Raw genomic sequence first — 26452 nt, 5'->3', positions numbered from 1 at the left:
GTGTCACATTTTTTAGCCCTCATGCTGTGTACCAAACAGTAAAGGAAGCCTTCAAAATCACATTATTACTTTTCCTTGCTAGCCTATGGGCATGCACATATTCAATTTGCTTCAGTACACACAGTACTGGTGCATCCTGCAGTTATTTATACCATAACATTCCCTTCCCACTTCTTACAGGCCATCAATCTTGGAAAAAAAAAAAAAAAAAACACTAATTTGATTTCTAGAAGAGGACTGGTAAATGGCCAATGGGACAGAAATTTCAAGGGAGAGCTTTGTGCATTCCAATAGCTGTCAACCACATCTTCAAATCAGCATGGCTGGGAGATAGCAAAGATTTAAGACGAAAAGACACTTTGGAGTTGAAATCAGTTCCTATTTAACTCAATCAAGTCAAGAAGGAGTTCCCTTTACAAAATTCATCACACCAACTTGCTTTAAGAGGAACACACTTGTGTATTGAATATAATAGAGAAAGAAAAACATTGAAATATTTATATCTTTTGTGCTTTTTGCATTTTTATTGATGCATTTCAAATAGAAGAAGACATCTGTGCTATTCTTTCCTAGCAGCACTTGCTTTATTAAAGAGTCAATTAAGAATTAAAACCCTCTGAACTTTAGGGAGTACAAAACAGCATGCAAGCCTACTAGTGACTTCCTTCCTGCCTTTTGTGTTTTGTTCATGAGAGCATCTCCAATTGTGATCTATTATTTGTGTAAAAAGTGTTTTTAAAAGCAGTGGTGAAACCAAAAACCATGATATCTCAGTATAATGAAAGCAGACTGTGATAAAAATCCATGTTGTCATATTGCATTGACATGGAAAAACTTCAGCTAAAATGGCTTGATACATATTGTTCAGCAAAAAATATGCCTTAGTGTCAGAGATACAGTAGGAATGATAATTTCAAGCTGCAAATAAAAAAAAATATGTCACTACGATGTCCTTCCATTAAAAAGGCATGCAGGAAACTTTGGTGGAGGAAAACAACTCATCTCAGCCCTAACTGTTGTCCATCCAGACGTAACCTAAAAATTGTCGTAATTGTTTTGATTAGTGAATGCACCATAGATTGTCTCTTTCCTTCCTTTGGTGTGTGGTATTTGTTACTGAGGGGAAAGAACACTTCAAGGTAGATAATATCAGTTGAGTGTTTAAACAAGGATTTGAGAGGAAGCACAGATGTGAGAAGCTATTTGAAAGAAAACTGCATTTTTACAGACATTTTTGTGGCTCTTTTGGGCTGCAAGAGAGAGAGAAACTTTTGAAGGATAATAGAAATGCTAAACAAAGTAAAGAAAAGCTTTAGCTTTTTATCCTTCTTAGCTTTCAATCTCTGTCTGTTGAGAAGCATGCTGGTAACCTTGGAAAAAGATATTGGTAGCTTTAGAAATATATGATTTAACATGAGGGTCTGCATTCTCTACACACTACACTCACATATTGCTGTTTGAAGAATACAAATGTCACCCACTTTGCTAATCACTAATCTGAGATGGTAAAGATAGTTTAATGTATCAGAATGTTTTTTCTTGCTTTAAACAAACAATACAACCCTGTTTTTACAATGACTGTCTCCCATCTGCTCTAGATATACAAACAAAATTATGAGGGCAGGAAAGCCAAAAAAGACACGAAACACATTCTAACCTCCTATGTTAAGATAGTTTCAGGCAAATCAGAAAACAGTAAAAAAAAAAAAAACCCATCAACCAATCAAAACTAATTAAAAATAAAATGTTGCCTCAAAGTTACTCATACCCCTGTCAGGTTTAGATATGGATAACCAGAAGTTGACTGATTGAAATGACATTGGCGTAACGTGAAATGTTTTAAGAAAACCTTTCCAAATTATTATTTCAAACAATCTCTCAATTTCATAATAATTAATGGATGAGCCTTTATTTAAATAACTGTTTTTTTTTGTACAGTACTTACCAGTTTCTGCATGGCATGTTTCCACTGGTACAAGTTGACCATTAATCTTTTGTAAGGAAATTCAGATCTTTGAGGTTGGGCTTATTGCCCTCTTTAATGTTCCAATTGAATTAAAATCAATTTGTTTTTTAGGTAGACTCTCTTTTTCAGACAGAAGTCAGGATTTTTACTGGACAACTCTGGTTAAATACATACAAATTCAAAAGAATGTAAAGGCCAAATTAAAAGATTCCTCTCAGGTTAAATCTAGCAGGGGTATGAATAAATCTGGGCCTTACATTAAGTATTGCTAATACATGTTTAACTGAACAGTCACCACATTTACTCAACAAAAATGTACTCACTTGCAAATCATAAAATACATCACTTGCCTATTTTATTAAGAGCAAGGGCCAGATTTACTTTTTTTACATGAGGAAAACCTTCAGAGTGCATTAAAGCCATTAACACAGACCTTTATTGTGTGCATCAATGGGAGTGCTGGTATTAACTTTGTAAATGATTTTTTTTGCTCACACGTTTGATTTCACTGGGAAATTGAAGCAGAACTTGTTGAAATCAAAGAAAGCTAAACTTAAAGGACCCGAAATAAAACTCACTCTTGATTTAAATGCAATAGCTTCTGTCAGAATGTACCGCATATTCAGAAAGGAAAAGAAGAGTTTGTGCAAAGGAGATTTGTTTATTTGTCATTTGTATGTTATTGAAATGTAGCATTAGATTATATCACAAAAACTGTTTTTCAAACCACAGTAATCTCATTTGACAGACAGTTTGGATAACCTTACACCTAAAGCTAAGATAAATCATAGCCTACAAGGTTTTATATCTGTGTTTTCAACAATAACAACCCATAATTTAATTGAACTGTGGAGTTTTTTTTCTTTTCGATTTTTAGAAAATTTTAGATTGAGAATTATTATTATTTTTTTTTTTGTTCTTGTTTTTTGTTTCATTTATTTTAGGAAAATTGATTCAGAGGGGAATTTGTAGTTGTGAAACATTTTATTTTCAGCTGAATAAAAAGTATTCCAGTCTCCAAAATAAATGTAACTTAGGGATTTTTTTTTGTGTTCTTATTCAAGATGTTCAGACCTTGTAGAGTCTATCATTTAGTAATTTGAACATTTGAATTCATCTTGAACACAACAAAAATGCACATTTATTTTAGCCACAAAGTTGAGGACTAGTCCTGTCATCATGAGCAGGATTTTTAGAAAGTCAAAATAGATAAAAATGTATGGCCAAAGGGCGGTATCTTGGGGTTGCTCGGTCTTCATTACCAACTTCAGAAAATAGTGGCATGCTAACTCAGTGTTTGTTAATTTGCAGAATGCTACATTGATAGGCACAATATATTGAACTGTTTGCTTTGGTTATATAAAAATAAGTTTGAGCTTTTCAGGAACATAAAATGAATCTTAGGCTTGTACGAATGCACCCCATGCACACATTTAACTGTGGTGAATGCCGTGCATCTTTTACTCACACAAAAGCCAAAAGAAAAACCCCTGTTAAAGTGCACACCATCATGAACTATTTGAAATATCAGGATATCTTAAAAGAAAATGTCGTACACTCAACCAGGAACAAATGGTAAATTGTTGTGTAGTTGTTTAAACAGACAATTGACCAAAACATGATATAGAAATGGCTTAGACAAAATAAAAATCAGTTTGCATTGTTACTTTAGGCCCCAGACATACATGTGATAAAAAAACGAAAAAGAAAAAAAAACGGTGAGAACTAAAGAAAAGAGAGCTTAAGAGAGGATCAAGGACAATCTAGAAATGCTGATAGATGAATAATCTGGGATCTGTATTCTTAAACCTTGTTAGATAGGAAGAATAAGAGTTGTCTTGTTGGCCTAATGTGCTATCTTTGTAAGAGAATTACTTAACACAACTGATCTTTTCTTTATTGCAAACTGAAATCATAGGTGGAATTCATCCAATTCATTATCCAGTGGAAGTCTGTTCTATAGTAACAAATGATTTATTTATATTAAAGATATCCACTCAAATAATAAGCCAAACCACAAAAAACATTTATTCTTGTTAATAAAAGCAATAAACTGTACAACAAAAATTCATCTTGATATTGTTTACTTAGTGTTTTTTAGCCTGGTAAGAGTTTTTGCATTGGGTGCGACCAGCAGACCTAAACATTGTTGTAGGCTTTTACCGTTTTCTGGCAGTCCTTACTGGAGCTGTGCAGCGGAATTTGCAATATAATGGCAATTTAGAAAAACGCACATTTCAAATCACAGAAGCAATCAGGCAGCTTAAGCTACCATTACATTGAGCTGGGAAGTTCATGTTGTATTCTGAGTGCTAAATTTCATTTTTATTTAATTTGAACAAACCTTTGAGATAAAACCATCCTGTTTTCAAGAGGGTCTTATTACTTACTCTTTACCCCTCTTGGTATCAATTACCTTTATGGGCGTTTATATACTCGGCCTTTGCTGTTTTTCCTTGTTTACTTATGCCATGTGTTCCTTATTCTGTACCTATGTCATACGGGCGAGTAAAGGTAAATAAAGACATGAAGTTCACTGAAACTAAAAAGCATAAAAACAGAAATACTCTAACCCAACAGGGTTCCATGAGATAATCATAAAATTTTTGTAACCAGAGTGAGAACCTAGTGAAGAAATGTTTTGAGACAATATGTGATTAAGTCCCTGTGAAAGGATAGTACCACATATGTATAGGGGGAAGATTCATATCTCATATTTTGTCTACTTGTTAGACAAATATTAATCGTAGTCTTGATTTGAATACAGCTAAACTGACACTCAAATTCATCTTTGTATAAAAAAGGCAAATACTGCAAATAGAGTTTAACCTCAACGCATATAAGATACCAAACTAGACACTCCCACTAGCACCGTTTCTAAACTTTTTGCAGCATATTCAATTTTCTCTGACTCAGTAAATCTGGCCCAAAATCTACTTAAATATAACATTAATAAAAAGAGAATATGATTATAAGATGGATACATACTTTGATACTCACCCACATATCTGATGTGGAAGCCGCGGCGGTTGGTGGCGTGGTCAGTGGACCAGCGCAGCAGCAGCTGATGGCCTGTGGTTGTTAGATTGAAGGGAGTTTCTAGGTCACCGCTGAGTGTTGAAAGGCTCTGACTGTAGATGTTAGGACCTAAGATTGATTAAAAAAAAATAATCAAATCAAATCAAAACATAAACAATTACCTAACTAACTTTTGCTTTGATTCTAAGAATTTTAGTAAAGAAAAGAAAAATGGTCAATTTTTTACCCACCATCGAATATTTCCAGGATGTCAAATTCTTTTTCAGTCTCAAAAAGTTCAAAGTGCAGAGTGATGTTGTAGCCCTTCTCTACGTTGATTAGCCAGGAGCACGTCTGAAGATTGGAGTAGTTTTCAGGATAGCCGGGACTTAAGATCACCCCCGTTGAGTCAAAGCGCACCTCGTATGCTGGACATTGCACTGGAGAGACAGAATTAAGGGTCAGCAGGCATTTTTTGGAGAAAAGGAGCAACAGTGATTTAAAATAAATCAAAGGACAGAGTGCATACAAAAAGACTCAACTAAAAGACTCAACAGACAACAAATTAATCACATAGGAAATGTATTGGTATTCCACGAAATGCCAAAACTGGTGAGCCTGCTGCTGTCACTGGGCTACATTAAACTCAGTCTATCAAATGCTAAGAGTCAGCCTGTAAGACATTAACTTTTTTTGGAAAATACTCTAGGTGTGTATTTATGTCTCATTTCCTGGTGGCTAGCAAGTGTGAAATAATGACAGTCCCATTGTTTGCTTTGTTGGTGCTAAAAGCTAGTCTTGAAGGCTAGTAGTGAAATAACATGGCGCATATGAAAGGTTAATGCGGACAACTGCTCCAGATAAAAAGGTCAGGGGAGAAGTTTGGACATATATCAAATAAAAAAAGAGAGAAATATTGAAATAATGTAACAACGAGAAGGATCTTGTAAAAACTGCTTAAATTTTCTCCCATTGCTCTAATAGAATGTAATTCTGTATATTATTGTATATAACAAAAAACATAAAAAACCTTGTTTTAAACACCATAACACGCAGAGAAACTTTTCGTGGCCACTGCCAATGAAACAATAACTGCTTTTAGACTATTACCATGACAAATCTCTTCTTGTTAACATCATCTCATAACACAAATAACTTTAAACCTGTATGTGGTAACCTCAATAGCTTTTCAACATAGATGCTGCCGCAAGAGTTGTGATGAAAATTAAAGACAAAGCATATTTTCTCTATTTTTGCTTCCCTTAATTGGCTCCCAATACATCCAGAATACAATAAAAAAAGAAAAAAAATGTTGTTACACACATAAATCCTTTAAAGGACCATACAACCCTGTTCCACAGGCTTTCACTGTGTCCAAATCTAATATTTGGAAAAATCTTACAGCCTGCAGGACCAAAGAAGGGAGGGAGGTTTGTGGTCCTTCCTGGAGAGTGATTGCAGCGATGAAAGCAGATGGACCGGTAATATGGAGGATTTTTCGTCACGTCTTCTTCAGAGACAGATTTAAAAGAGGGAAAGAGGGGTGTTCTATGGAGGAGGCCAGTGGCCCTGAGCCATACTAGTTTGAGCAACTAGATCTAGAGATTCCAGAGGGCACCTGTGTGGCCAAGCCTCCTGAGGCATCAGACTATATAATGAGGACAGTTTCTGGGTGGTAGGTTGGTGTAACCATTTTCACTTTTCATCCATTTATTCTAAATATATTTGCTAAGTAAGATTTGACAATTGGATAATAGATTATTATAAAGAACAAGAATTACAGCTATAATATTTTGTCATCCTTTGAAAGTGAGCTAGAATTAATAACATTCACAGTAGAAAACCAGAAACTGGTAGTCTGGCTGGGATTGCTACCCACATACTGTTTGAACTATTTTTCTAGTGTCGGTTCTAACAGAATCTTAGCAAAAGCTGCATAAATTTTTTAGATAATGATGCAACACAGGGTGTGTTTTATATTAAAGGAAATTTCTCTTCTTCTTTCTGTGAGGCTCTGGCTGTTTGGAGAAATACATAACTGACCAAAAAAAACCCTGAAATTATAATTCAAAATGTCTATTACTGTTTTCTTATACTTTATAAATGTCACATAATCATTAGTAATGGTTTTAAGCTAATATGTTTAAACAGACTCTAAGATTCCCTTATTATTGGCTTTTGGATGCAATCTATGATAATAAAAAAAAGAAGCAAAACATAGTCGATTTAAATAAAAAATCCATATCAAATTACAGAACTCAGAGACAGGAAATCACAGTTTGCAAATCATTGGCATAGATGTAATAATTATAAAACATTGGACTGAAAGGATTCTGAATAACCTTTAAGGTTTTGAACAGTCCTTGCTTAAAACTGGTGTGTTTGTGAACTCATGCACCACACAGACCACAGCAAAGCTGCATTTCCTTCATGAAGATAAACATGACAAAGGTTGCTTTCTGCAAACCTGTGAACAGCACCATTTAGGTAAGCAGTGTTCATAATATTTATGCTCTCTATTACGAGTTTAATAAACTAATGTTGCCAGGCAACACACACCAGTGGATCCAATGAGCGCTGCTGGGGCTTAAACGCTTAGACTTCAACTTTTAGTGCAGGGATTATAAAATGAATCATGAGAGGCTTAAAATGTTTCAAACCCCCTCAATATCACTACTTCATGAGATAGGCCTATAAAGTACTGTAATATGGACAGGAAACACCCTGAGACCCAAATCGCAAGGTATCCATGAGGGTGTGTTTGTTTAGGCAACACCTGAAAAATATGATCCCTTTTTCTGTGCTTTAAACATATGCATATATCTTAATCATATAGTATAAATTAATCTTACATATAACTATGAAATACTGTCCATTTAGTGGGGAATGCATAGAACAAAGCCTCTTCACAGAAGCATGCCTCAACACAGAAGAGCCATCCTAGCCCTCTATGGCACAGGGTTTCACATTAGGCAATGTATGACAGTATGACAGCACTATACATATATGTTGAATGGTATAATAATAAGGTTTGAATCAATACATTTTAATACATTTAATATATTCTGAAATTCCATATCAATGCGTTTTTGCACCCTGTGTTTTTCTCCCACATATTTGATCACTGCTGAACTTGATGAAATGGAAACATTTATTCCACTGCTATGCTGCTGCTCATTTACTGTCTAAAAGCTGTACAAAACTAAATATCGTTTTGTACAAAATGACAATAAAAGTTTTCTAAGACTAAGTCTAAGCCTACATTTTTATGTTCTGAGTAAAATTTATTTAACATTTGTAGCAAGACTTAACCGATACTCACTAACCAATGTGACCAAATCTCTTGTGGCCTGAAGAGATGTAGCCTAGCTTTTATTCCTAAACAAATTTTCAGAATCATATATTGCATTAGTCGTCTTCCATCTAACAGTTATGTACTACTTTGAGCTGATCTTTGACATAAAATACGGATAAAATACACTGAACTATGTGCTTTATTGTGGTGAAAGGGATGAATAGTATGACTACTTTAACAAGGGATTGCATGTCAACTCAGTCATGATTCTCTTTATTGTTGAAGCTGGTGTAGAACTTTTTTTAATACCTTTTCATGCCGACAGAGCCTGGGGAAATATATCTTTAAAAGGAGGGATATTTGGGAAAGCTTGTACAGCCAAGCAAGGTCATTCTAGTGTTGTCTTTCAGACATGAAATGACAACTAATAAATAAAAAAGGATTTGAAAAGCATAAGAGAGTTCTCTCATCATAGTCACTTGACAAGTCAGCGATGGGAAATAGCCCTTGTAACAAGCTTGCAGTAGTCGCAGTCTTAGGCCTGTGAATAGCAGGTCAACTCAAATTAAGTTCAACTTTACATGTCCCAAGGAGAGCAATTAGTTTCATGCTAGAGGTGCACAAGGGCATAACACATTCAATGCAAGAAATGTAATGAATTCTTAAGAGTAAAAATGAGGTGATCCATGAAAATGTCAGGCAACAAATTACCGACCCTAAAATTGTGCTAACTATGCCAATGTGATCCTCTAGGCCAGTTTTTAGGAAATACTCAAAAAAGAAGAGTACTGTAGTTATCTGACATATAAACAGACAAGTCTATTACTGACGCTACCCATTTTAATGTGCACTGCACTACCTTAGCAGTTGGAGTGCTTAGTTTTGGCCAGAAGTCTTAAAAAAAGGAGTCCTGTAAAACATTTTTTCTTAATATGATACATGTGTTTTTACCACATATGGGTTATTTGAACACATTCAATGAGAGAACAAAGTATTAGGAAGAAAGTCTAAACATAAATTACCTGTTTATATTTGGCAGGTTAATTTTATCACTTAAATCTAAGCGTGGGTTATTGTCATAAGTACCACTACTTCAGCAGGCAGATTTTGGTATTTTGAGAAACAAGCAGGTAAAATTCTGTTAACTTTAATTCTCATGCGATTGCAGCTCTTTTGGCTAAAATGCAGATATTAGTTTTACCCAGGGATGAAGGTAAGCCGGGACAGTCCGGTACTAAGTGAAAGATTTAGGGGTGGTATACAGTTCAAGAAGGACCTGCTGCCTCGTTTTTTGTTCCACAAACTTTTGCACACAGTTACCAATCTAAAGATCAGTAAAACAAGTGTTTAGCTTGTAAATCTCACACATGCTTCTTTAATATGTGTCTGGTGCTTATTAAAATCTGACAAACTCTTCTCCAGCAGCTGTGCTCATGCACAAATCCGTCTGTGCGTTTTCCTAGCTCCGTGCCTGCTCTCACACTCCGCCCAGTGGTGCATTCAAAAACTCATTGCTCTCTCAACATCATCTGTGTGCTCAGCTGTCTCTGCCCCTAAAACTTAATAAACTATATGCAGCTGAACAAGAGCATCAGCCATTTGTAAAAAAAAAAAAAAAAGAAAGTTTTATTTCAGGATTTCATTTCTTCCCGCTCATGAGAGGTGATGCAGAGCTTTATTTCTACCAAAAAGATCCCTCTATTATATCCAATAAACATTTAATTTTCCTACATACTTCGTTCTGATGGTTCCTCTATTTGTATTAATTCAATTAAGATTTGAGCGTTTTTTTTTTTACATGTTTTCCAAATTTTTTTTTTAATATTTTAACATTTAAATTACAATTTTGAATCACATTCCGGTTTGTCTTGTTTCATAAGGCAGTTTTTGAGGTTCTCAGTGTATTTTTATTTATTTTTTATATCAACCACATATGAGGTGATTGAAAAACTTAATTGGATGTCATGAAATTATTTTAACTCTGGAACCTCAGTTTCTGTTAATCAAGAATGAAAATGAAAAAATAAATAAAATATGGAAACAACTTCTAATTGTTTCCATATTTCCATTTTAACACTGTATTTTTTAGGTTTTGCAACAGTCTGAGAATAGCTAAAAAATAATCTGGTAAGTTTAATTACAATAATATCAATAAATGCTTTTAAAATCAACAAAAGGGTAAGACTAAATGGTTACATGACATTAACCATTTAATATTTCAAAATTGGATTTTAAAATGCGAGTATTATAAAACGTATTATGGAGGTAAAAAATGTCTTTGAATATCAAATTGAAATAAATGATCAAATATTAGTTATCCCTGAATATGTATAGCAAAAATCCCTTTTTTTTCTTGAATAATCAAAATGTAGAAATTATAGGCACAAATTCTAAAATGCAAAAGTTTGATTTAGCTGTTTTATATGTTATATTAGTCAACATCTAAAAGAAAATCTGATAAAAAATGTAAACATTGTTTTATTATTTAAAAACGTTTTATCTAATCTGCTCAATTAGCTTTTTTTACTTACAATGATGATATAAGCATATCTTCATATCAAAAGAGAATGTATTTACCAAACTTTCTATTACAATGTCTTGACTCCTAAATATACCATGAAAAATTATAATACAATATGTATTTAAGCCTTGCTTAGCATTACTAAATACAGGTACATTTTAAATGGTTATTTTGTTTAACAGGTTATTTCTAGACTCTATATATAGAACTTACTAATACAATATCAATCTACAAAATTAATGAATTAACAATAACTTATAACTAATTAAGGACAGTCTGAAAACAAGTGCACTGGATCATATTGCTACACCTCCATGTTTACTGTCTATCTTGGTCTAACCCATAATATCCTAACAATGCAAAATTTGTAATTACGATGTAAACATAAAATGCATATCAATGATTTAGCATGGCATTGAAGTTATTGTTAACTTGGGGTTTTGCTGTTTTTCTGTTGTGAGTGAGCTTCCTGTCACAGAGAGGATCTTTGCTGGTGGCTCGGTCGTCCAGTGTTGCTGCACACCAGAGAACAATTCTCAATCAAGATGACTAGCGTGTTTATAAGGAGGTGAAGGATCATCTCTATTTGGTGGATGATTACACAGGATGATACTCCAGCCAAAGACCTAAACCAGGAATATCTTTGAACCTCAGTTTGTCTCCAATCTTCATATAAACAGTCTTTCCTGTGTGCAGCAGTTCTCTGACTTCCCACACCTGCCTAACCACACCTTGCAAGAAACGTCTCCAGCATGACGTTTCTTGCAGTATCAACACTCTCGGATCTCTCTCACATTCTCCTGGACCTCTGGGGCACAGCCTGCAAAGCCTGCTGAATCAAACCCCTACAGATCCATGCTACTGCCCCTTCATCTCTCAAGTAAGCAAATCAATCAGTCATCAGTTGTCATCAACCAACTCCTTCCTGATCAGTCTGCTTTCTCCCCTCAGACCAACCAGAAATGTTTATCTGACTTCGACAGTTCTCAGCTTTCAGATTGTTGTTACTTTTGCAACTAAAAGATAAAGTCACTGGTTCTCCGTGTGACTCTGCATGTAAGCCAATAAACTACAAACTGATGTGACAATTGTATATATTTTTTACCTTTTTTTTTTTTTTTAAGCTATCAGTTTTTGTTATCTTAAACAGGCTCTTTCCTGGTTTTGTGCAAGATTTTATGAGTGTGGTAAATAAAATAATTTACAATTTAGTGTTGTATGGCTTTACTTGAGAGCCAAGTCATGTAAAAACATAAATCCACCTAATTCCCAATGGAATATTTTCAGAGGCAAAAAGACAGGAAGAAAACCAAAAACGTCAGACCAGGTATCACATATAGAGATGATCAAATATGTTTCAAATGGTTGATTCTCTATCCTTTAGCTCTTTAATGAACCTGAGATCTGTGTTCCAACCATGCTGGGATGACAAGTTCAGTGCAGTAAATCAAACTCCCAAGTTTTTATTAAAAGCTGTTGATATTTAATTGGTTTCAATCTGATCCTCAGCAGTCAGATGTGGATTCTTACACAGAGTGGGGGAGCTTTGTTCCAAAAAAAACTGCATATCCTTATCCTATGAAGAGCCGATTTGCCGCTGGGATACAGCTGGAAGGCGGCCTTCTGGCTGTCTGTCTGTTAAATGATGCATCAACAGTGAGTGCTGCTGACTGCAACCAACCTTGGAAAAGTGGTGTCAAGTTCACTCATAACATTATGATTACACATACGCAGGAAAAAAACGGTTAAAAGGTTCAAAATGTTAAAAACAGTCCACATCTTTCCGAAAACATATCCATAGACCAAGAAGCGTATTTTGTGCAAAACAAACCTTGGCACACTGGTGGCAGCCCATCCATCTGTAGCCTCTCTCCAAGACGGCAAGTCAGGATCTCACTTCCCACCAAGGTGAAGCCTGGCTGGCACGAGTACCGAATAATGTCTCCTATAGGGTCGTTTATAACAGCGATCATGCAAACAAAAACACAAGAGGTGAAAAGTGGACATGAGAAACAGATCCATCAATTCACTGACTTGTGCAGCCACCAACATATGACCAACACAATCACACATCCAGCCATGTTGGTAACACTCCTTAGCAACACCACTTGAAAAAGTAATCAGCTGCACATTTCTTAATGAAGATTGACATCCCTTAGAACTTAAGGCAATTCATTAAATTACACAGCCATAAACTCGCACACCAGCACACCCTAAAAAATAAAACTACACACAAATTCAAAGGCTGAAAGTGAGGCAGCCACTGGCCACATGACTTCCACTTCACTTTACTAATTACTTCTGAACACTGAAAACACAAACAGCTTATAAGTACATCTAATTAGCCCTGCCTTCAAACTAATATTTTAATGCATAAAGCATGAATAGATGAGAACACTTAAAAGGATGAACAGAGAGAAGGATGCATAGACACTGGCGATAGAGCAAGATGGCAAAGACTACAATAAACATCTGCCTTTGTTCATTAATGCAGATAAACAGGTCTGGGGTGATACATAAACTATAAAAAAGAAAAAAAAACAGTTTCAGATCATCAACATTATTAAGGAAGGCAACAAAAGAAAGATATAAAATGCAAAACTGTCAAACCCACCAACAGGAAAATGAACAAATTAATTCTTGACAAAAACTGTTTGTTATGTCCATGCCTGCTACTGTTTCATCTTCCCCTGGCTGTCCATGCAGACGCACCTTTGTGAAATAAAAGCTGATTCTATTATGCATTGTCCCAGGCTTTTAAACGACCAAAATAAAATGAGACAAACCTATTTCAAACTCGTCATCATCGGTTAGAATAGTGGCATTGGCAACAGGAGGGGGTGGCTGACAAGTTCTCAGTTGGTAAGCTGTAGGAGAGAGAACAAACAGTCACAAGAGGGTACATGGGCACTAGAAAACACAAACAAGGAGAGAGACTAATGCACAGAGACAGCATAAGCACATTTTCTATTCAGCTGCACACATTTTTCTCTCTCATTATGCTGAAAGCTGATTAGATTATCAATTGCTGCCTATCTCTCTGCGTAATCATCAAAAAAACTATAACTAATTTAGCTCTAAAAGGGAGAATTTTATTATTAATCCACTTCCCTTCAAAAGACACTTTTATATTACGGACAGAAACACGCATAAGGAGCCATCCATCATTTATTATTGTACATAACTTGAAGCAATACAATAAAAAGAGTGACATGGCAAAAAGAAAAAGGGAAATTAAAATTTCAAATACATATAAAAAAAAAGAAGCACGTTCTTTTTCTGCTTTTTTGTATGCTTACTTCTACATGAGACATTTTAGCAATAAAATGAAAAGCTCATACAGGAGTGCAATCTTAGTTTCAAAGGGAAGGTTACCATAATAATGAAGCTCGAAGAAGCCACTGGTGCTGAAGTCGCTGTGAAACTTGATGAGGACCTGATTGGCTGTGGTGGACACACCTTCCTGCACAGAGGTACCACTGAACTGGCCAATTTGAGGTGAGTTTTGGTCGGGTCCATCCCTGATATGGAGATAGAGAAATGAGAAGAGGTAATGGATGGCAAGAATGGAAAATATTTCTGTAAAAATAGCAGCTGGGATCAAAGAATAGCTCTTTTTATCCCCAAACACTCTTGAAGAATCCTGTAGAATAAGCAATAAATTCTGAGTGTTTGTGAGACGTTTTACAAACACAGTCAAAGTAGAAGTTTACCATTTGTTTGCTGACAGGGAGGTAAAGCAATAAGATCCCCCTACCCTTTAGTCATTATACATATTGATGAAGAGTGCAGTTGTAAAAGGGAAGATATACAGAAAAAAAATAAATGACAACATGCAGTCAAAAAATCCACTTAGATTTAAAACATATTTGCTATTTTAATGGAAAACAATTACATATGGCAATAACAAAAAGGGATTTAACCATTCAAAAAATACCAATTAATTATGACGGACTTAAATTGAGAGACACGCAGAGCAGTTGGAAGATTTCTGGCAAAGTTCAAACATCTAAATTTTTTTCAGCTCAACAAACCCAGAGTAACTAAAATTTAACAGATCATGCTCATCTTAAAACACCTTTGGAAGTAGAGCAGTAGGAGTAGGAAAACACATTTTGTTACGACCACAGACTGTGAAGGCCTTTATCCTCCATCATCATTAAGGATGGATGGCTAAACTTTCAGATAATGAGAGAACCCTACGGTGGGCAAGCTCAACTTTGGCTGATGATGTATGCAAGGTGAGACTTATGTTGTTCCGATCCTCATGGTGCAATGAGATGAGGACATTAAAAAAAAAAAAGACCCTGCATCTTACAGGTTAGTATTCGTGGTGAACAAGAAGGAATTCTTTCTAGTGTTCTGTAATCATAACTGAAAGGAAGCTCTTTTAAAAAATTATCAAGTTTGCCTTTACCAGAGCCAATATCATAAGCTTTGATGTAGGAAAAGTGTTTATCATCACTGACAGGATAATTGCAGATAAAGCAGTTTTGTGATCAGTTGAATAAACAAAGGACAAACTTGACACTTTTCAAGCAACGGTGCCATTCCTGAAGGCCGGCTCAGTAGCCAAGGAGTCGTTCATAGAGGTTATTGTCCTTGGTCATTGAGAGGTAAACATAAAATAAAACACAAGAGCAAAATATTTAACATGGTTCAATGTGCTTGACCAGGTAATCTAACCACTTTTTTTGTAATTCAAAATCAGATTTTTCTAATTTTTACAACTTAAAAAAAAAAAAAAAGCATGACTTTTTATAATCTCTCATATACTGTATAAGGAGGATTTACTCTTGGACTTGGTCGTCCAAATGATGACATATTCAAACTGGTTTCAGCCTAAAAAGATGCTATAAAAATAAATAAAAGTTTTACATCAGCTACTTTAATATGTGCCATTAGTTAGTAGGAGATAATCCAATACAAATGTGGATTACATTTAGTCCAGAATCATTAAGTGCAGTGGAATCAGATATAAACTTCTAAATTGTAGCATACATTTTAACTTATTTGTTTGTACAACAACAGTTTCGGATTGTGCAGAACAAAAAATATGCAACCAACTCGAGGCTTGTGCATAATGGTGAACTTTGACCGTGGTGCTCTGTGATACAAAATCATTCAGTCAATAGACACAAAGAATATCAAACTGGTCAGTAATGAGGATAAAGCAGTCAGGCGACAGAGAAAAGAATAGAGTTCTCTTCCCTGAGTCATAGCTTCTCATCACAATTTTTTTATTTCCCAGTTTTGTTATTTTTGCTCTTCCTTGGTCTCTGTCTAAGGGGTAGCTCCGTCGTTGGCTTTAGAGTAAAGATACTTTATGAGGAAAACTCAGAGTCGACTATTTTCAGTGGAAATGGTTAGTGAAATGTTAAAAAATACATACAGTTGGAGTAAACACATATATGCTTTACAAAAGAAAGAAAACTGAAAATGTTCTACGGAGACATGAGGACTAATCTTCTAATATCTACAGGAAGTTTTTTGGCTTTTAGCAATCACAGGCTGTTTTGTTTCGTTGTCATGCTGTGTTTTTAGCTGTTTTGGTTCTATGATAACTGAAATGATCCAGGAACTGTCTTTCCAATTCCCTCTGAAGGCTAAGCAGGAATGTAGCAAGACTATTGAAGAATACCACAACTATTGTTGTTGGTAAGAGGTCGAACAGTTGGCAGCATTTTAAAAATGTCATCATTAAGTAATGGTAAATATGTTAGGACATATCCAGCTATTTAAAGCATCTCTCCGAAAAGGGTGCATTATAAAGTCCACTATATAGTACCCCCTCTTTAGTAATTTAAGGGTTGGGGCGAACATTCAGGCACAGCCGATATAAAATCCAACTGGTTATTTTTCATGGACAATTTGATTTTATAGCAACTTTTGTTTCTCCAAAACACACAGTACTTCAGTTCTGCCTCTAGTTTTATAAATGAACTGCAAGAAAACTGGAAAAAAAATATTTTAATTATAGCTGTTAAAGAAAAATCTGATTAAATTGTTGACAGCAAATAAACATTAAAAGCTTTTGTTTCTATTAATCTCATACAATAGAGTTATCTAAAAAGACCCTCGCATAACTATGAACTTTACAAAAAAAAAAAAAACGTAAAGTCACAAACAGCCAATCACAGTGTTGAAGAAGAAATGAATGTTGTAAATACTTAAACCTTCAGTGGCCACGAGGGGTCAATAAAAGCCACAATGGGAGTTAAAATAAAAATAATTTACCCTGAAATGGAACCCAATTGGACCCGGTAAACAGTGTGATTAGGGAGTCACTGGTGACACTTTATTCCCCTTCTCTGATGGTAGGCAAAATAAAGACTGATAAATAATTTGGACAGGTGTATATATTTTCTAACCTCTTGTCTCAAATCTTTATACAATTTAATGTGCTGCGCATTAAAGGACATTTTGCTCAACTTAAAAAAAATACAAAGAAAACAAAAACATGCATTGATAAAAAGACGGATGTCAACGTTTCTTTGACCATATTCATCCTGCAGAAGTCTTTAATTGATTATTGGACAAATTAGTATTGAGCTTATTTGATTGCAGGTTTTTTAGGTAGGATTAGGGATTGAAGATGTGGCTGAACAGCTACTTTTGTTTATATAAAGGCAACTGTAATCCAGCAGGCAGATAAATTTGTAATATCACCATAAGGGATGAGATATTACTCCTTGCATTTCAATCAGTAAACCAGCATCCCAGGTTGGTGTCTTCCTCAGCCACGACAGCGTTAAAATTCTACTTCTCTCAGACATCTCTAGCAGCACAAATGGATGCGAAGCATACACACTGATAAAGAAGCGTTTTTTTGTTTTGTTTTTTACCATTTTTTGTTTGTCCTATCTGCTAACAACAAATTTGACGTTGTGACGTTAAATGATTTATTAGTCTTGATATTGGCTACCATCAGAGAACAGGTATAAGCTCTTGGGTTTTTGACTGGCCTGCAATCTAAAAATGGACATTGCTCCTGTGGCGGATGCTCCATGTCGTTTCCTGTTTGCTCTGATTTGAGCAAGACAGGCTCTCCATGCCAGGAATTGATTCAATAATCCAAAAATATAATGCTTGTACATTTTTATGGGGAACACCATTTAGAATCTGCAGTCTCTCCTGCACCTCTTGTCAAAACTCTCTATATGTAGTTCTAAAGGTTCTGTGATTCAGATTCTCATAGTAGATGAATTGGGTCATTTTATAAATATGTAATACAAGTATTACTGTGTTTTATGTAGATACATGTCACACAGTAATAATCAGGTTTCTTTCATGTTAAAGTGTGGCACAGCAAATGTGGTAACTTTACATCCTTTAGGCTAATCACTTAGCAGTTTACACAGTTACTGCTATGATTTCTCAGCTAATATCTGACATCCTGGTTGATGGTTTTTGCTCATGCTTCTCTTCTGTGGATCATAAAAATCCTGGAAATAGCCCACCTTGAATATATCATCCCTGTTAGATCTTCATGTGGTGCATACCCAGAAGCCACTTCTTTCCTATTGGCTGATCAGTGGACAAGTTGTAGCAGCATCATTGCAGGTTATCTTCGATCACAACACACTAAACACTGCCATCCTAGAACCCACCACAAAGTGTGACATAAGACCACAGATGTAGAGCCATGAACAAAGATTCCTCCACAATATTCCAACAGCACTCATCTTTCATCTGCAACACTCTTTATGTTTTTATCCCATTTGACATTAAACGTTTTTACCTGTTTATTACTTTATGCTGGAAAATATAACAGATGGTTTTTAAGAGACTTCAGTAAAACTAAAGATAAAAGAATGGCATACTTATGTTTTAGATCCTTTAGGAAGTTACTTGCATTTGCAAGTCTAATTTAGTGTTTTTTTCCTGCTGTTAAGGAAAATGTACCAACTCCTGCAGCTCTTTTATTTCCCTCTTAGGATTGCCCCTTATTCTGTTCCATCTATCTTTTTTCTCACCCTTAAATGGTATCTCAGTTCCTCCAACAGCAGTGTTTAAGGGTGGAAAATGTGTGTCTAATTTTGGTCATATCTGACTACAGTACCATCTATCACAAGTTTGGCAGGTCCCCCTCATGTCTCATGACGAAAAACAAACCGGTTAACTAATGGCTTTAGACAACTCTGGCACTTCTGATGGCTCCAGAAGGACAGAATTGTGAGGTGTGCAGTTATTTGTTATTGTACTTACAGTTTGTTGCACCTGGGGTCTGTTTCACAAAACAGGTTCAACAAATGCTGATTCAAATCTGCAACTCTAACTTGATCTAGCCTAAAGTTGGGAACTCTCAGTGTTTGGTTTCACAACGGCTGCTATGTGCTCGTCCCCATTTTCCCTTATTGGTGGTGAGTCTGACTTAGTGGAAACATTGAAAATCGTCTTTTAGAAAGTAAGCTTGTATGAGTGACAAGGAAAAATTTACTTGTTCAAAGGGGTCCCCTCTTGGGAGCAGATACAGGGTTGTGCATGTGCATTATTTTTTTTTTATTTGAGAGGGCGGGCCTTTCAAAAAATTCGCAAAAATCCTGCACTAAAACTTTAAGCCTCTTGACTTGTTCTTTCTCAGCAATGCTGATTAGGTGGACTGTTTTCAGTTGATGCTTAGTTTACAATTATAGATTCTGGAATATAAAATTACTATGATTATGATTATAAACTGTTGCATTACTAGATACTAAAAAGTTTAATGTATATGAATACGCTCAAAAGGCTGCAAAGATCTTGCTCCAAAATAAGCCTGAAACAATTTTACGAGTTGAGTGATAGAGGGTACCAAAATTCTGCATTGAAGATGCAGGCGTGTGAGGGTGAAAAACTGAATTTGGAAATTAGCATCAGGCGGAGCTCATGGAAGCCACATTTTTTGGTGCTGAACTTAAAGTAGGCTGCTTCAGCACTTGTTGTGGAAAGAGTTCCTCGAGGAAATGCAGACATCTAATTAGGATGCCTCTGGGGTTCTTCCCTAAGGGGGTACATCAGACAAGTCAGACTGAGAGGAAACCTGAGGTAAACCCTCAATTATGTATTCTGTAGATAAACCGCAAGATCACCCAGGTAGAGCTAGAAGGAAGAAATAATACAGTGAGAAACTTAATAAGTATTGTAAAAGTTTGTGTTTTGGTAAAATGTTAAGAAATACTCCAGAACTTGCAAACAGCTGAAAAATGTAACCGAAAACAAAAGAAGGAACATTTCAAAAGTTTTTTCTTAATGTTCATCTGAAAAGATTTTCCGAATTCAATCTTTGGGGAAATTTACCTGTGTCTAAGCTGCAACAAAAACCTCTATTAACACAAAGGATTGTCCCTGATCCTGGTTGAATAGCTGAATGAGTAGGTGGATTGCTGTGGTCTAATAAGAGAGACCAGTAAAGCATTTATTAACTGCTCATTGCGAAGCAGAGACACCTCCGCTAATGGGAAAAGCGATGATGGTGGGAGGGTCTTTAACCCCTATAAGCCAGTAGGTTGAGAACAACGAAGAAATTACTTTTTATTGACAACAGATGTAGTAATTCAAATGAGAACCAATCATTTTTCATTTATTCAAGCTGAGCAGTGAAAGCAATTTCATCCCTGGCAATTTCAGACAACTTAAGCCATGATCAGCAAAATGACGTACACCAAATGCTTTTCCTGCATGTATGTGTGACTGTAATGTCTTATGTACTTAGAAAAAAAAAAAAAGCTTACGTCAGTTTCATTTGAGAGTTGTCAGCAAAATTGGAGGCTGCATTCGAGCAAGGAAATGAAATGCTGGCATCAGGGAAGGAATTATTTATGCAGCCTTTCATTAAAAACCAGTAGCACCAGTAGTTCTTTTTTCATATAGCATGAATGGTGACCTGAATGCTGTGATGCATTTTTTATTTTTATCACCCAAGGGGACAGCTCCATAACTGCCTGAGGCTTCCTACTCATCAGACAGGCAACAGGGAGGTAAAGGAAGAGGGAAACACTGAAGGGAAGGCAGCTGCTGAAGCGACAGACGGGAGGTAGCATTGTTTACTGCTGTACAGCTGTCGGTTATCAGCAGAAGTTTCTACAAACCAACAAACATCCCGAGCGACTCCAACATGAAGTTTTTGTGCTGATACACATTTCTGTCTTTTTATGCAACACCCACCGATATATCCACTGCACAGTAGAAGTTTTGTAAGTTCGATGAGACAAGTGAACTCAGATTCCCTTTAGATTCTCTAAGTTAATAACATTCCATATGACAATATAATTCGCTCTTGTGGGAAGCTGCAGGAAAAAAATGAGGCTACAAATGTCAAAGCAGGTCAAAATCTTTGAATAGTTGTTGGCTCAATTAATCTGGGTGTCATATCACAAGCTGTGAGCACAGCATGTCCAAGTGGCCTCTGGCCTTAGCACTTTGTCGACCGCTGAATCCTTTCTGTGCCACATTACAGCTTGCATTGCAATAACAGGAATATTTAATTTCCAGGTTTGCATTGTTACACATAAGGGCTGTTTTTATTTCCATATTCATCTGAGGGAAAGGCAAAATAAAATAATGACATAAATTGATAATAAAATAAAGTTTTAAAAAGAAAAAGTTTTAAAACTACAAAATAATCCACAGCTCTCCCATGATTTCAGTTTCTTTGTCATAGTGATCTCCTATTTCTCCAGCAAAAAAAACAGAATAATAATCCAACGACCCTTCACCATCTGTTCCTGTCTGCAGCCAATCAGCAGCCTGAAGCCAACTATAACTAGATGTTAAAATGAATACTTCACATTTTACCAATAAATTTAGTTTTTACGTTTCTTTTTTTTCTTTTTCTGCATATTCTTGTGTTTTCTATTTTTCAATACCTGAGTCTTCTTGCTTTTTGTCAGTGTTTATATTTTTGCTGATTATATTGTTGCATATATGTCTTATGCTGTTGCTGCTACATTAGATAGAATTGAATGTAGAATTGGGAGTTCTTGAAAATTCAGATAAAGGTTAAAAGAAGTCATGTATGTAGCAGACAGATGCTGTTATTGCATACAGGCATGTTATGCATGTTATTAGACCAACTGTTTTTTTCTCTTATTTATTATTCTGAAGGTATATTTCCTGAGGAATACCACAAATGAAAAAAAAAAAAAAAAATGTTGAATAATTTTAAAACAAAGGTACCAGTTATTTGCAGACATAATTCCTACCAATAAAGCAGAACAATATTCAAACAACGATGCATAGATGTTTTTTTTTTTTTGCAGATAGGTTGCAAACAGAGGTCGGAGTGATATAAAATGTCAGAACAGGAGCCAAAACAATTTTTACTGCAAGAATAACAATCATGTGACACTTGAAGTGGTTTATACAGAGGACACAGAATATCTAAGCAGTGAGGATGAGCTCATTCACCTTCAAGATAACATCATTCTCAAGAAATGTAACATTCTTAACCTGCATTGTAAAAAATCTATTTGAATGGATCATAAAATTCATAAACATTGCTAGTACATGAGAAGGATTCCTTGCCCTTGGCAGTAAGGCCAGCACATGGAAAACAACATCTTGTGTGTGCCAAAGCATGACAATGAATAATTTCAAACTAAGCAAAACAAATCTAACTCACCAAACAGTGATGTAGTCGTAGATGGGTTCAGTATTGATGACAGAGAAATTTATGTAGATGCCGTAGCCTGGAGGTACTCTGACACTCCACATGCAGTCCTGGAAGTGTGGGTACTCAGCGGGGTGTCCAGGGGAGTAAATTGTACCATTCATGGATGTTATGTTTCCACCACAGAGAGCTGAAGACAGAGAAGGTGGTTAAAGATGATCGATATGAAAAAGAAAGCTGTTCTTTTCCTCAAGTTTCAAAAAATTGCTTTTATAGCTGTGTTGTCCCTTACTGTTGATAAAAAAAAAAAACATAAAAGCATGGTTTGTTTTTTTTCCTTGTGACAATAGAGAGGGGGTGTACCTATAAGATACCACTGCAAAGCAAAAGCTCTTCTCACTGACAACTTGATAACCCAAATAACTTTGAAGATAAAACCTCCTCTGTCATGATCTAAGCTAAAAATACTACCCTAAGGTCTGAAAAAGGCATTTGGAGTTGCAAGGTGTGATATGAAGGAAGCGAAACAGAAGTATTCACTGGAGAATGGGGACTTGCTGACCTAAAATGTTCCGTATTGCTTCCCTTATCTAATCACAGATATCTTGCCGAGTGGAGAGAAATCTGCATTGTCTTTTTAAATTTACAAGGTATCCTGGCAATTTCAGTTTTTGTCATCAAAGGATTTGCGAATAGCTCAGCACGTTACTATATTATCTAATGCAATACTTTTTGCTTAGTCAGTAGCTTTTTTTCTTTAAGGAATAAAGAATATGAATACCAGTGGACATAAAAAAAATACCTTAAAATCACGTTTGAATAATGTTTTTGTTTAAGTTCTTCCTGATAGAAAGGTATATATGGGATTGAAACTTTTTGAATGCTTTTTTCTACAATATATACTCTTTTTATATTGTCTGTGTATTTTTATCTTAAGGGAATCTTACTTTCTCTTTGTACTCTATATAAGCTACTGGAACTAGAATTTCCCTGAAGGAGTAATCCCAAAAACTAAAAACTAAAATCCCAAAAAAAGTTGAGTCTAAATCTAAGTCTATGGTTCTTTTTAAGCCCCTTTCTGTGAAAGCAATATAATGTTTTTAAAGGTTATTGAACATTTATCCATAAACATAACGTTTAAACTTCTATATTAGAGGTTACTCAAAAGAAAAGGTATATATATATATATATATATATATATATATATATATATATATTTTTTTTTTTATAAATATGTATATAAAACATATATATGTTTTTTTTTTTAAACTGAACATATTTAAAGAACATACTTTCTGGGTCTGATACAAGGAGATGCAGTGCAGATAAAACAACAAAATAATGTTTGTAAGCCACAGCTGGCCCTCACCATCACATTTAGGGATGGGATGATTCCAGTTTCTGCTTACTCCATGCAAACATGTGAGGGAGGCCTCTCCAATAAGAGTGTATCCCTGGAGACACTCAAAAGAAATGGTCATCCCCACACTGTAGTCTTGACCAATCACCAAGCCATTACGAAAAGGCCGGGGATCTGGACATCTCTGCAGCTCATATGCTGGAAAAATAGTTCACATCAAATCTTAGTAAGAAAATATTTTAACACATCAAATACATGTTATTTAATAAAAAAAATATTCACATAGTTTATTACTTCTATCACATAAACACTAGACACATCAGTGCATGATGTATGATGTTATACTACTAATAACAAGTGCGTAACTTTGAAGTGGTAGGAAAAATATATATTTTCACAGATAAAAAAAGGAAATCTGAAATGTACAATGCACATTGTTATGCCCCGTTTAATCTGATTTCCTTTTATAAAATATGGTTCAGCCAATTGCATTCAGAAAGCAGTTGATTTATAAATAGAGTCCACCTGTACGTATGTAAGTGAATCTATTTATGAAGTATATTCGGTATATAAAAACAACAATGTCCCAAGATTAAAACTCAGGGGGCTGCTGTTCAATCCGTCATCCCAAAATGGAAAAACAACTGCAACTGCAACAACTACCAAATCATTGCCGTCTGAAACTGAAAGGCTAGGAAAGAACATTAATCAGAGAAGCAGACCATAGATTCAGAGAAACTCTGAAGAAGCAGCACGGATCCAGAGATTAGGTTGGAAAATCTTTCTACCAAACACAAATAGCTTATAAATATGGCCTTTTTTGGAGTTCATTATTCCATAATAATTCCCTTTTACCAGATTTTTTTTTAAATTTTTTTTGGTGCACCTCACTTTTCAGATGTATTTGTAAACAAAATCAAATAATTGCATACATACCGTTGGACTGTCACATAAATTCAATTCAGTTTATTTATATAGAGGCAATTCACAACATATGTCATCTCAAGGCACCCTACAGAGATATTTCAACCAGATCATGCAGTCAAATTGATTCAAAGATTTCTATCTAAGGAAAACAAGCTGATTGCATTGACTCATTGACTCCTTAGCAATCCCACCCACCAAACATGCTTGTAGCGACAGTGGAGAGGAAAAACTCAGTTTCAACAGGAAAAAACCTCCAGCAGAACCAGGCTCAGTGTGAGCGGCCATCTACTGAGGCCGACTGGGGTTCAAGCGAAGGCAAAAAAATCCCCCCAGAAGTGTATTGCCCTGCCTTATGATGTGATAAAATGGGAAAGGTACACAGGAAGTCAAAAGTACTGTAGGGGACTCTATAGAGGACAAGTACTTATGTTGTACTGTATAACTATCTTTAAAACATATTAAATTATGTTTAAAAGAATTGTAGGTTGAACCTACTGTTTAGAGTAGGGTGTTATTAATAATTTCATTTAAAATTAGCTTGAAAGCAGGAAAATAATTCAAATATCATGTGAAATGTTAAATCTCAAGAAACTTATCTTTAGCTCTAAAATTACATTAAAACTGATTCAATTTACTTTATTAATTATTTTATATCCTCTCTCAAAGGTTTTTTTTTTTTTTTCTTGTCTGTTCTAAATTATGATATTTACTCCTATACTGTACCTGCTGCTACAACAAAACCAATTTCAGGACAACCAATCTTTGGTTCTTACCCTGGTAGACAATGTGGAAACCAGGCTTGTTCTGGGAATAGTCACTGTGGAAGAAGAGTGTGGTCTCATGTGTGGTGCTAAAGAGAGAATTAGGCACCACTGGGCCGCTGAAACGATCTATCAATGTTCCCGTCTCAAGGGTCCCACTGCGCACCTCCAAATAGTCATGAACAGGCTCTGTGGAGAAGTTCAGAAACTGCAGATGGATCCCTAAAGTGCAAAATGGAGAAGTTAAACTCAAAGGGAGGTATTGTGAATAAAAATATGCTATATTGTTCTAATATGTTAGCTCAGGTTATTTAAGAAGAGTATTTTGTTACTAGAATGAGACAGCATGGAAGTTCTTTGCATGCAAACACAGAGAAGATATCACGTCTCTTGCTATACACATTTTATATTGTCAGACCAATAAGACTTCCTCTTGAATCACTCTAATTTTCTAGACGAGTAAAGGCTAAAATTACTTGCTCTAAGGTAAAATTTCAATCATGAAGGCTTGCTCATCAAATAATAATTTGCAGTTTAATGCAGTTCTGTGAGACTGCAAGACCAAATGGCTAACATACTTTGACATACTTTGAGCTACAGCCCACAAACTCAAGTATTTGATGTGTTGGAGCCTTTGGGGTACATTTCACTTATCATGTTCATTTATCAATTCTTTCAGGTTACAATCAAGCTAGTAGACCACAAAATACCCTGACTGTTTCCAGTACAGTATTCAGAAAATGTAGCCTGCAGCATTGGTAAGCATTCTGCTTTAAACCAACCCCACTTCAAACGATCAGGTACTGTAAATGGACAACTGAGTAATAGTAGTAAGGATATCAAATTATGATATTATTGGAAAATAGATATAAATGACCTATTGCAGTTTTGGACCAGCAGTCAGTATTTCTACAAGCTTACCAAAGACATATGAGTTTGGACTCTCGGGACAATATTAAGTTATTCTGTTTTTAAATATGTTAAAGCTAAGTTTGATTGTTGCTTTTTTTAAATGCA

At 35.4% G+C, this 26452-nt stretch overlaps 1 protein-coding gene across 1 annotated transcript in view; it reads right to left on the bottom strand.

Moving 5' to 3' along the window:
• The window catches only part of LOC107094109 (CUB and sushi domain-containing protein 3-like), a gene marked incomplete at its 5' end in the record, with an annotated part of 111641 nt that extends 85984 nt beyond the window's left edge, over window positions 1-25657 (bottom strand). Inside the window, 8 exons of the mRNA XM_015389529.1 lie at window positions 4967-5113; window positions 5236-5424; window positions 12632-12745; window positions 13587-13667; window positions 14176-14321; window positions 22400-22577; window positions 23757-23945; window positions 25448-25657. Of these exons, the coding sequence (XP_015245015.1) occupies window positions 4967-5113; window positions 5236-5424; window positions 12632-12745; window positions 13587-13667; window positions 14176-14321; window positions 22400-22577; window positions 23757-23945; window positions 25448-25657 (1254 nt within the window). The remainder of the gene's footprint in view (window positions 1-4966; window positions 5114-5235; window positions 5425-12631; window positions 12746-13586; window positions 13668-14175; window positions 14322-22399; window positions 22578-23756; window positions 23946-25447) is intronic.
• Between the last annotated feature and the right edge of the window lie 795 nt (window positions 25658-26452).

Source organism: Cyprinodon variegatus, unplaced genomic scaffold (genome assembly GCF_000732505.1).
Source record: "Cyprinodon variegatus isolate N-32 unplaced genomic scaffold, C_variegatus-1.0 Scaffold464, whole genome shotgun sequence".
NCBI classification, from domain to species: domain Eukaryota; kingdom Metazoa; phylum Chordata; class Actinopteri; order Cyprinodontiformes; family Cyprinodontidae; genus Cyprinodon; species Cyprinodon variegatus.
This window is presented reverse-complemented; position numbering and strand designations above follow the sequence as displayed.